The sequence below is a fragment of the Acipenser ruthenus genome, chromosome 4, assembly GCF_902713425.1.
Source record: "Acipenser ruthenus chromosome 4, fAciRut3.2 maternal haplotype, whole genome shotgun sequence".
NCBI classification, from domain to species: Eukaryota; Metazoa; Chordata; class Actinopteri; order Acipenseriformes; family Acipenseridae; genus Acipenser; species Acipenser ruthenus.
In genome coordinates, this window is record NC_081192.1 from 56,158,053 (window position 1) to 56,170,898 (window position 12,846).

Here is a 12,846-nt window from a genome sequence, read left to right on the forward strand (position 1 = left end):
ATAAACACATCTAAAATTCAGCCTGGTAAATAATTGGTAAATAATTGGACTTTAAAGTACCTTTTATGAATAGTACCGTCTAGAGTTATATGAATGGTAGCCTTGATTGCTTATAATTTATGCCATTCCCTACTTTCCTATGAAGAAAGACATCCCATTTGTTGAGTTAACAACCAAGTTTAAACCTAACAGCAAGAATGGCGGGGGCGGGGGCGGGGGCAGGGGCGGGGGGGGGGGGGGGGGGGAGCTTTCTTAAAGAGAACATGTGCTCTGGCGAACACGTGTATTAAGAACTGTTTCCATAAGGCTTCTGCTTTATAACATCAGCAACCCACATACAAGTGCAGATGAGCATCACACATGAGCATTTTGACAAAACCATTTTAAAATAAAGATAGTCAAAGTGCTGAAGGTGCTTATTTGAATAAACATATTATCATCAATACATTATGTTTGGAAATATAGATAATTTGTAATGTGAACATTTAATATAATGAAAAAATGGCATGTGGCTTGTCTAAAAAGTATTTTACCAAAATAGGGCAGCAGTGTGGTGTAGTGGTTAGGGCTCTGGACTGTGGCCCGGAGGGTTGTGGGTTCAATCCGAGGCACTTTACCTAGATTGCTCCAGTAAAAACCCAACTGTATAAATGGGTAATTGTATATAAAAATAATGTAATTGTATGTAAAAATAATGTGATATCTTGTAACAATTGTAAGTCGCCCTGGATAAGGACGTCTGCTAAGAAATAAATAATAATAACACTACGTAACACAACTTTTGTTCCTGGTAGTAAGTGTTATTTCCTAATTGCTTATGCCCCAAAAGTATAGAAAATGGCTATTATTCCCCACAAACTTTGCTTTTGTGACCAGGACAGTGATATTTTGAAATGTACCTATTTCCAATGAGAAAAAGGGCGAATTTGTGTCTTTTCGTTCACATAAAGTCAGAAAAAAACAACATATGAATCCAAATTAACATGTATTTATACTAAAGTAATACAAAAATGACTACAAAAGATTTAGAAGTAAGTAGTTTTTCGAGATTTACGATTATACTGTAAATCACTTTCACGAATCAGCCCCCAAATATAGTCTCCCATCATGTTCTCGTCCTTCATTGACAGTTCATCCAGGAGCCTCAAAGCCGTGCTGCTCCATAATGGTAATAAGTACCCGTCTCTTCCCCTGGCTCACTCGGTGCACCTCAAAGAGGATTACAACAGCATCAAGACCTTGCTGGATGCCTTGAAGTATGATGAGTATGGCTGGGACCCCCGGAAGGTGCTGATGCCACCACTGCACATCAAACTGGGCCTTAGGAAACAATTTGTCAGAGCTCTAGATAAGGAGTCGGCAGCCTTCAAGTTCAACCTTCAACACTTCTTCCCTAAGCTGTCTGAGGCAAAGGTCAAAGCCGGTGTCTTCGTCGGACCACAGATAAAGAAGATCCTGGAGTGCAATGAATTCCCCAAGAAGATCACTAGTAAGGAGAAAGCGGCTTGGAACAGCTTTGTCGCAGTGGTTCGGGGCTTCCTGGGCAATCACAAGGCCGAAAACTATGTGGAGCTGGTTGAGACTCTGGTGAAGAACTACGGCACAATGGGCTGTAGGATGTCCCTCAAAGTCCATATCCTTGATGCTCATCATAAATTCAAGGAGAGCATGGGAGCGTACTCGGAGGAGCAAGGCGAGCGCTTCCACCAGGATATACTGGACTTTGAACGCCGCTACCAAGGACAGTATAACGAGAATATGATGGGAGACTATATTTGGGGGCTGATTCGTGAAAGTGATTTACAGTATAATCGTAAATCTCGAAAAACTACTCACTTCTAAGTCTTTTGTAGTCATTTTTGTATTACTTTAGTATAAATACATGTTAATTTGGATTCATATGTTGTTTTTTTCTGACTTTATGTGAACGAAAAGACACAAATTTGCCCGTTTTCTCATTGGAAATAGGTAAATTTCAAAATATCACTGTCCTGGTCACAAAAACAAAGTTTGTGGGGAATAATAGCCATTTTCTCTTTAAATAACCCCTGTGGCTTCAAAATGGCTTCTCTCTATTAGCCTATACACAAGATTGTAACTATCAACTTGTCCCCCTGAATGAAATACATATTTATTACATTAAATTGGACGAGGTAGTTGCAAGGGGACAGGTTAACGGTTACGCTCAGGTGTATCAACTCTAGAATGATTTTTTGAGAGACACTTTTGAGGACACAGGGGTGCTTTTACCTTAAGTTTTAAAAGGTCACCAAGAAGACTGAATTCATATAAAATTATCAACAGAGGAAAATGGTTTAACATTGCCTTTGTTGCCTTGATTACCTCAGAGTCAGAGCTGTCAAGTTCTGCTAAAGTAGGCGCCTTCAGTAGCCTCTTCCTCTGCATCGCCCTCTGGGCTGTGCCCACACTGTTAAGCTGGCTCTGAGCTGGAACCGCACCATTGGCCAATGCAGTGGCACCGGCTCTATGGTGTGCCTCTGAGGTGGACACATCTTAAAAAAGAACATGAAAACAATATTTAAAAACACAGAGAAATGCAGCAGCCTTAAAGAGTAAGTAGCATGGTTCCGAAAAATATAGCGTTACACATCCTCACGTGTTGCTATAACTGTTTAAATAACTTACCTGTCATTTTTCTTTTCATTGTTCATTCTGACAACTTTTTACACTTATAACTTTAAAGTCTGTTTCAAAGCTCTTTTTTGAATTGCATCTCTAGTGCACTGGGGTTTGAGATCTGTCCTCTAAATCACTGCAGGATGAGCGATTTAAAAAAAATAAAAAAAATAACAAGTAGTGCTCTGGCTTTTCTGTTCCGTACCACATCAAGGATCATTATTGCTGTTTGACCTGTTTGACAATGTGGGCAATGATCCTTACACAGGGGACGTGTAATGCTATATTTTTCGGAACGCTGCTATTTATTCTTTCATATGGCACTGTGATGGGGTGCAGCCTATTTTGTGGTGGTTTTGTGTTTTTTGTATTGTTTAGAGTGGATATGAGTGAGTTTGGGGTGTGGTTCAGTGAGTGAGTTTGTGTGAGGAATGTGTGGAATGTGCCTGGGCTAATGAGGTGCAAATTGCCCAATTAGCCCAGGCACCTGTATAAAAGGGAGTGGTTGGGTATGTTAGTTGATGAGTGTTGTGAGAGTGAGAAGACCTGTGTGAGAGAGTGAGTGGTTCTTTTTGGATAGTTCGTGTTTAAAGCCTGTTTTTGTGTTTGTCTTTCTGGTTGGCCATCGTGCCTTTTGTTTTTTGTATTTTGTTTAATTAAAAGTCTTTTATTTTCCCTGCAGATCCTGACTCTGAGTCTCCTTACCCCGGTCAGCCTGTCACAGGCACTTTAAAATGTGAAAAAATGTACACTAGCTAAAATCTTTCTATAAACATACAAATTAATCCAGTGAGCACAAGCAGGTTAGCCGATTTATCTTTAACTCCTTTTAGTGAGATTACAGTCCAGAGATAGCTCCAAGACTTTAAATGCCAAGCATTTTGTTCCCAGCTCCAACTTCCAGCACATTATTATTATTATTATTATTTATTTCTTAGCAGACGCCCTTATCCAGGACGACTTACAATCGTAGGCAAAAACATTTCAAGCGTTACATGCTCATCAAGAGTGTTCATGAGATTCCCTGTACAGCACCCGTTCATTTTAAAGAATCTTGTGGTTTTTATATTAATGAATGAAGGCTGAATGCATTAAAGTGTTTACTCATTCTTACAGAGCATGACTCAAGTACTAAAATGTAAGAAGACAAAACATGTGAACAAAACAGAATCCTATTATTTTAACCAGACATAATGAACTTACATAAAATGACTCAATCTGTTAAGAAATAAGATTGTTCAGCTCAATAGATACACCAGCCAATACAATCACTGAGAGCTGAAGATCTGGGTGGTTGAGGGAAGGGGCCATGTGGGCAGAAGGGGTTAAGCTTGAAAGGTGCAACACAATACCAGTAACCATTAGTTTGCCTGTTAGCAAGTTCCACGAAATTGTTTGTAGAAACTTATACTGATATCCATTATAATGTGTCTGTAATTTTGTTACAGTTACTTTTGTTGTTAGAAATGTAAGAAATACAAAAATGTACAGAAATACTATTTTATTATATTAAACAAGAAATGTATCTTAAATTTGGCAAGAGACATTCAATCCTCAGCAAGACCAAACTCAAGATGTTTCTAAGTTTAAGTTTATCTCTTGGAAGACTATCCACAATCTGCAGAATAAATGTAGTTTCTAGGTTGGGGCAAAACACAGGGGTTACTGCCAGGAGAGGATATACTGTATGTACCACCAGCAAGTTAGTCTACTGAAAGTGAGCATTAGGTTAATCTCTGAGGAAAATAACAGCCATATTTGTTTTGTCCTTTTAACCTGCAGTAAGTACCTGTAATACTTGCTATTTTTTGCGTGAAACCTAAGCGCTTGTTTGAAATGTAATTAATATGAAATGAACATGAAATACACTGTTTATATAACAGGGCATAAAGTGCAGTGCATTCTTCTTTATATTTCTCAATTGAAAACTACTACATTATTCCTTAATCCTTGTTCTGTGTAATTATGGGTAGCAGAAACAGTTTTTCTTATATGATTTTTGAGGTCTGTATCAAAAAAAACTACAATAATAAGATTCCATACAATAATACAACATCTGTTTGTTTGTAAAAAAGAAAACACATTAAAACAAGTTGCTGAAGCCCCACCAACAACAAATTAATTTCACAACGTCAAGCACACAACATTTATTTCTTGGATTTATATGTAGTAAGACTAGAAAATAGTTGGTGTCTGATTAATATATAAATGGGGTAAGGTTGAATAAAGTTGGTAATAATAGCTTACATGCTTGTCTCTAGAGGTATACCAGTAGAGTACACAAAGAAACTACAGTAGTCACTACAGTATTAACACCAACATCTGCATTGAGAAGTTTAAAGATGTTGGTGTTATTCCTGAAACTCTTCTATACAAATAGCAACACTAATAAAATCAACTTTACAGACACTGCAGAAAAGGTCGTTTCAAGCACCAATTAAAAACAAAAAAAAGTGCTTCTCCGCTAGCTCATCACTTTCATTTCACAGTTTCTGCCAAGCTGAAAGATTGAGATTCCTTCTTATAATGTGTCTCTGTCTCCCTTTTCAGTTTCTACATACTAATATACCCCACCATATATAGGATTTAAAGGGTTAGCAAGCCAGTTTTCAAACATAGTCCACACATACAGTACAGCATGCAGAGCACACACACACAGTACAGCAAACAGAGCTCACATATACAGTACAGCATACAGAGCCCACATATACAGTACAGCATGCAGAGCACGCACACAGAGTACAGCATGCAGAACACACATACACACAATACAGCATGCAGAGCCCACACACACAGTACAGCATGCAGAGCCCATACACACAGTACAGCATGCAGAGCCCCCACACACAGTACAGCATGCAGAGCCCCCACACACAGTACAGCATGCAGAGCCCCCACACACAGTACAGCATGCAGAACACACACACACAATACAGCATGCAGAGCCCACACACACAGTACAGCATGCAGAGCCCACACACACAGTACAGCATGCAGAGCCCACACACACAGTACAGCATGCAGAGCCCACACACACAGTTCAGCATGCAGAACACACACACACACAGTACAGCATGCAGAGCCCACACACACAGTACAGCATGCAGAACACACACACACACACACACAGTACAGCATGCAGAGCCCACACATATTGTACAGTATGCAGAGCCCACACACACAGTACAGCATGCAGAGCCCACACATATTGTACAGTATGCAGAGCACATGCATACAGCAAAAACAGGCACGGAACACAACAATTGGAGGTGGCTGTGATGAGTTTTGGACTGTATTAGAAAGAGGCACACATATAGTAAACATGTTTCTTTTTTTTTTTTTACTGAGCTCTGACAAAACCCCTTACTTGACCTGCAAGCCATCCGTCACAAATGTATGCGTGAAATGAATAAAGCATGTATTATGGATTGATTTCACCACAATAGTCAGCCAGTACATGTCAAGACTAGAGAAATCTTTACCTGACAAGTCAAAACTGTAAGACATGCTAAGTGGTCGTATTACTGAAAGAAAAACAAAAATTGGACTGTTAGCAAACATTTATAAGAGTACACTAAACCAATCTATCAATTTGCTTTACAAAAAAAAGTATTCGAATTGTAGTGATTCAAAAGGGGTTATTTTTTGAGACGAACACCCAAGTAACCTAATTTTCACTAAAGTCAGGGTGTACTTACAAGCCTTGAAAACACATTTCTATGACATTTCTGGTTTTCCCTGCATGTTGAGAGCAATAGATTGCAGATGTGCCACTAACCCTTCCAGCTCAGCATCTGTATAGGACCATGATCTATTGTGTCTTAATTGTCTAGGCTACTAAGCAGACCAAGTTAAAAAGAATAATTTTGCATCCTGTCTGGACTACTGTAACGCCCTATTGGCTGGTCTACCTTGTAAACTTATCAATCGCTTACAGCAGGTTCAGAATACAGCTGCATGAATTATGACAGATACAAAAAGATTTGAACATATTACACCTGTTCTTGCCCACTTGAATTGGCTTCCAGTGAAGTACAGAATTATTTTTAAAATTTTATTAATGACATTTATGGCTGTCTCTGGAAATGGCCCTGCTCACATTAATGATATGCTTTTACCTTATGTCCCTGGACGCTAGTTGAGATTTGCTGATACTGGACCTCTGTTGACTACAATGATAAAACGTAGCTCTTGTGGTGGAAGAGCCTTTAGTTATTATGCACCTGTATTATGGAACAATCTTCCAATTGAAATCTGTAAAGCTGACTCAATAAATCCATTTAAATCAAAGCTTAAAACACATCTTTATGCAGAGGTAGATTGGATGGCCTATTTTAGAGTTTTGTTAATATGTATTTTATTTATGTATTTATTGTATTTATTAATTTTTCCCCATTTGTTTTTGGATGTGTTTTGATATTTTATTGTATATTATAGTATATTATTGTATAGTATATTTATTTGTAATGTGAAGCGCTTTGGGATGCCTTGGCATGAAAGGCGCTATACAAAATAAATTTGATTGATTGATTGATAACAGAGATTGCAGTTCAATCGCACACAGTCCATGTCAGGGCACAAACCTGTAAATACGGTAAAAGTGCAGGGGAAAGAAAATGAGCCTTATGTATCGAGGTGCTCGTTTAACCCCGACCTATAAAAATCAATTGTCCAAGCAAAAAAAAGTTGCTCATTTATAATCCCACTTCCACATGACAAACCCAACACAGCATGTAATTCATCATACAGGAGTAAAACTGCTTTGATCTCACCCAGCTTTCTTCAGATATGTATTTGTATTTGCTTGCGATTGTAAGTCACCCTGGATAAGGGCGTCTGCTAAGAAATAAATAATAATAATAATAATAATAATAATATGTCCACCGCCACACTCAGACCTTGGAACTGCAGACCACAACAGCCTCAGCAACGAAAAATAAATCGGGCATAATTACTGCTTAACTTCCCTCGATTTTCATCCTCGAATCCGCACCCATAGGAGTCCAGGACAGTATTTATCAGATAAAAGTTTGGAGATAATTCTCTTAAACTGATTTTATTTTACTTCTTATTTAGGCAATAAATAAAACTGAAACCAAACTTGAATCGGACCGCAACCAACCAAAAAATCAACGGGACCTATTTAAAACGAGACATGGCCTGACATCAATTAAAATAATAGATAAAGAGCATTAGTGCTTCAGCAATACTAGCTGTTCCCTTTCTATCTGAAGACAACCACCAAATACATTATGTATGGGATATGCCTGCCCATTGGGTAGGTTAATTGCTGAGCTGCCGATAGGCCCCTTCCTGGGATGACGCACTCAGGCTCGCCCCCTGAGGGATTAAAACCGTCATCCTGTGGAAGCCATTTCTCTTTTTCCTTCTCAAGACAGTATGGTAAGACCTCTGTGTTTAGCTGAGCGTGTTGATAGAAAAGAGCTTCTTGAATCGAATCGAGTCGATTGTATTTTCCTTTCATTCATGCTGAAAACTGGCTGCCGGAATCAAAGACTCTTAAAAAGAACAAGCCTTTCGCCTGTCTGTCTTTCAGTGGCCTCGCTTGCGTGGTAGGCCACTCTTTCTTATCTGTCTGTCGTGTGTGAGCGACTGCCTGTGCAGTCACCCTCGCGAGTGGTTGTCTACTACCTTCTTGAGAGTGCACAGTTCCTCCAGGGGACTAGGCCTTGCCGCATCCCTGCTGTTTAGTAGGCCTCGCTGGCTGCGTAGGCCCGCCCACCTCGGTGAGTCCAGTGTGAACAAAAAGTGTGCTCTCCCCTATCTATTTCTACCACAGTTTTCGCTGTCTGCTTCCAACTCGCCCGCCGCGGCTTCAGCCCGTGTCTCCCTGGTGTATGCTACGCACTGACCAGGTGTGTGACTGCGCAGTTAGGTAGGCACAGTTGCATACCGGTGCTTCGGTACCGCGGCGCATGCATAGCCCTTGGTACTTCGGTATCTCGGTGCGCAAGGTGCTGATTGCACACGGCGCCCAGCGCTACAGCGTCAGTGCACAGACACAGAGACACACAGTACACGGTGCACATATTGCTCTCGGTACTCAGTACGCACGGTGCACACAATGCTTGGTGCACACTGCTACAGCACAGGTGCAAGAATGCACAGTGCTCTGTGCACACGGTGCTTGGTCCCACTGCTACAGCGCTAGTTAAAAAAATGCCACCTTTGCCCTCGAGAGAGAGGTGGCCTGTAGCATCTGTACAGCTTTTCAGCCACGGGTAAGGGAGAATAGGTTAGAGAGGGCCAAACAGGCACCTGCGGCCCTAGCTGCAGTCCCAGCTCCGTTACAGCCCCAATTGCCATACCCCCCTCCCACAGGGGAAATCAGGGTGGATGGGAAGAGGCATCCTAGCTGGTGCAAGAGGACACGCTTTCTATAGTGGCCTCTGGGGATGGGGCCTCCTTCTCCTCTGACATGCAGGTAGGAGGGGAGCTCGAACACCCTGCTGAGGAAGAGCCTGGCTTCGAAGTAGCCTCGGAAGCCAGCGCTCCCCTATTGTCTACCTCAGATTCGGCACTGATGGGACGCACTGCAACTTTCCTGCAGATCCCCTGGGTGCCAGCGGCAGAACCACGCCAGTCCGTTTTCCAGATGCAGGTTCCAGCTATGGGTCTGGCCCTTGAATGGTTAGCCTTAGGGCTAGCAGCTGCGGTTGTGTGTACTTTGCAGAACACTAGGTCAGACTCCACTAGGTCTTTTTACACCTGCAAGTGGAGGTATTTTCAAGCTTGGTGTCTGGCTAGAAGCCATGACCCAATCTCTTTTCCCTATGCCTATATGTTACCTTACAGTTTCTGCAAGAACTGCTTGATGCTGGTAGGTCACTTTGAAGGTGTATTTAGCGGCTATTTCTGCATGCCATGCCCCTGTAGGATTCAGTGTCTCCAGGTGCGCATTTCTTGGCTACCCAATTTCCTAAAGGCACTCAGCGATTACGCCCTCCCAGGAGGACTGTTCTCCCCGAATGGAGCCTTGATATTGTACTGGAGGCTCTCACGAAGGCCCTGTTTTAGCCCATATACTCCATAGAGTTGAAGTATTTGTCTATCACCTCCGCTAAGCAGGTGAGTGAGCTGCAGGCGCCGTCCATGCACATGCATGCGTATTTGGGAGGATGGCAGCAGGGTGTCTCTGCGCACCAACCCTGCTTTCCTCCCCAAGATGATCACAGCTTTCCACATTAATCAGTCTGCGGAACTGGATTCCTTCCATCCACCCCCGTTTCCTTCAACAGAGGATAAAAGATTGAATTTCCTCTGCCCAGTGCGGGCATTGAGATGCTACGAGGATAGGACAAGTGCTCTGTGTCAGTCTGACTGGCTCTTTGTCTGTCACAGGACATGGACCCTAGGACAGCCCCTCTCAAAGCAGAGTCTGTCACATTGGATTGTAGACACAGTCTCAACTGCATACTGTGCTGGCTGGCCCCCAACTGGGAGGTTAGCTGGGCTACGCCACATACTTTCTCCAGGTTCTACCACCTTAATGTGGTAGATCCTGCCCCGCCTTCATTAGGCACAAGGGTCCTTGAGGGTGTAAGCTCACACTGCTAACCCTTGGGTTATGCGGTTCTGTGTCCCTCATATGCTGCCATTACTTCTCCTTCATTCTGGTATACATTATCCCATACATAATGTCGTTAGTGGTTGTCTTCGAACTGAAAGGGAACGTTAGGTTACTTACAGTAACACTGGTTCCCTGAAAGAGAAGGTGACCACCAACCGCGAGGTCACCCTCACAGGTTCGATGGAAAAAGAGAAATAGCTTCCTCAGGATGACGGTTTTAATCCCTCAGTGGGCGGGAACAAGTGCGTCATCCCAGGAAGGGGCCTATCGGCAGCTCTGGTTTAGAGAGCTTAGCAATTACATACCCAATGAGCAGGCATATCCCATACATAATGTCCTTGGTGGTCGTCTTCACTTTCAGGGAACCAGGGTTACGGTAAATAACGTTTTCAATATACTTAACAGGACTGAAGTTAGAGACACATTAACCTATTCAATTAGTAACTTCAGAGAACCAATGCAGAGATATTCTAACGGCACAATCGCCAACTCAACGGCACTTTTTAATGTGTTTGATAAGTGGAATAATCATCCGTGACAATGTCATTTAACACAAGAGTTATTTTGTAGAACACCCTTTTTCTAGATACTTGCTGTGAAGCATACGATCGCCTGGCCAGGCAGCTGCCACGCAATGCTGCAGTGTGTAGCAAATGCTACAGTGTAAGGAGATTCATAAATACAAAGAATCCAAAGCTCCTGTATTCCAACTGAATTAAGCTGTCAGAAAAATTGTGATTTCAACAAGTAAATGTGAGTGCAATTTCTGCTGCATGATATTCTCATCTCAAAATGAAAGGTGACTCATGTGATGGGCACAAATTGCCTGTCTTCTATTATATTTCTAAAGTGCAACAGGCCACCACTGCAGACCTTTGATCCGCTGAAGTATATAAAAACTGGTAAACAGAAGATTGGCTGATGAGACCGCTTGCTGTTCTTGTACCCGTGAGTATTTAACTTAGCCCCGCCCCCTGTGGAAATTGTTTTGAATAGCACTGGTTACATGCCTTCCCACCGCTCGCCATGCTCCTGCTGTGTCAGGAGAAAATCAGGCAGGACCAGGCCAAGGTACTCCTAGTAGCCCCTTATTGGACCAGTGTTTCAGCCCTGATGCAGCTCCTGAGCGGCCAGCCGTGGAGACTGCCCAAGCGCTGTGACCTGCTCAGTCAGGGACCTTGTGGCATCCCGACCCATCGAGCCTGCAGCTCTAGGTCTGGCCCCGGAACGGCTGCATTTTAGCATCTGAGTCTGTCCAATAGGGTTATTGCACGCTGCAAAATGCCAGAGCAGCATCCACACATTCCCAGTACGGGTACAAGTGAGGCATCTTTCAGACATGGTGTCTGCCTCAGGGTTTTAAGTACATAAGAACATAAGAAAGTTTACAAACGAAAGGAGGTCATTCAGCCCATCTTGCTCATTTGGTTGTTAGTAGCTTATTGATCCCAGAATCTCAACAAGCAGCTTCTTGAAGGATCCCAGGGTGTCAGCTTCAAAGTCGGATCCAGACCCTCACAATTCTCTGTGTAAAAAAGTGCCTCCTATTTTCTGTTCTGAATGCCCCTTTATCTAATATCCATTTGTGACCCCTGGTCCTTGTTTCTTTTTTCAGGTCAAAGAAGTCCCCTGGGTCGACAACCTGACCCCACAACCTGTCCATTGGCAGTTATACTGCGATTTTTGCAGGACCTGTTTGACAAGGGGCAATCCCCCTCTACATTAAAGGTCTATGTGGCAGCTACTTGAGCTTGCCATGTCAATATTGACTCAGTCTCCTCAGGAGCTTACTTCCTGGCGGGGCAATTTTTAAAAGTAGCTCGGCGGGTTCGGCCACCTACGAAGGATATTGTTCCTCGCTGGACATGCTTGAATTGTGCGCCACCCCCTGGGAGCTCCCGTCCACGGTCAGCTGTTGAATAGCCTGGACTCGAACCGGCGATGTCCAGACTATAGGGGGCATCCTGCACTGCACGCGGAGCGCCTTTACCGGATGCGCCACTCGGGAGCTCCCTGGGAACTTAGGTTATTAAGAGATGTTTACCTCTTCTGAATTTGGCACACTGACCTTGTAGTTTACCAGTTGAAGTCTGTAGAGACACCCACTTGGCCACACTCTCAACACATCCTTTGTCCTTAAAACATGACCACTGCTATTTTGCATCCAAAAAATAATAAATGTGTTTTATTTGTTAAAACATTTTAAAAGAACACAAACAAACAAACAGAGCGAGCAACGCGTTTCGACACTCAACATGTCTTCATGTCTTGATTGGCAGGGATCCTAGGAATCCGTTTGATGTGGAAAAACACGGAAGATCGCAGATTTTCTATGGTAACACGGAAAGACACAGATTTTCTATCTTTTTGGAGATGTTTTAGTTTTACATTTGGGGAGGGTCAAAAAACATACAAGGCTTTTTTTGCTTGTTTGATAATAACCAAATCAATACGCTTATAATATATAAACATTAACACAGGCAACTTTGCTTTAAAATTTACGTAAACATACCAGTCTAATAAAACTGCTTCCGGTATTCAAGTTCAGTTTACTTCAGTATTCAGAGCTGGTCAAAGATGCCGAAAACAATAAAAATCAACCCTAAAGATCAGGTCAA

The 12,846-nt window shown here is 42.4% G+C and overlaps 1 protein-coding gene across 2 annotated transcripts in view; it reads right to left on the reverse strand.

Annotated features, from left to right (window-relative positions):
• Nucleotides 1-12,846, reverse strand: part of LOC117400553 (protein spire homolog 1) — a 267,989-nt gene that overhangs the window by 69,009 nt on the left and 186,134 nt on the right. The window contains exons 9-10 of one of the 2 annotated variants that reach the window (XM_034000694.2): nucleotides 6,120-6,161; nucleotides 2,344-2,513 (exon numbers count right to left, since the gene is read on the reverse strand). In XM_034000694.2, the coding sequence (XP_033856585.2) occupies nucleotides 2,344-2,513; nucleotides 6,120-6,161 (212 nt within the window). The remainder of the gene's footprint in view (nucleotides 1-2,343; nucleotides 2,514-6,119; nucleotides 6,162-12,846) is intronic. The other variant, XM_034000695.2, reaches the window with a different exon arrangement.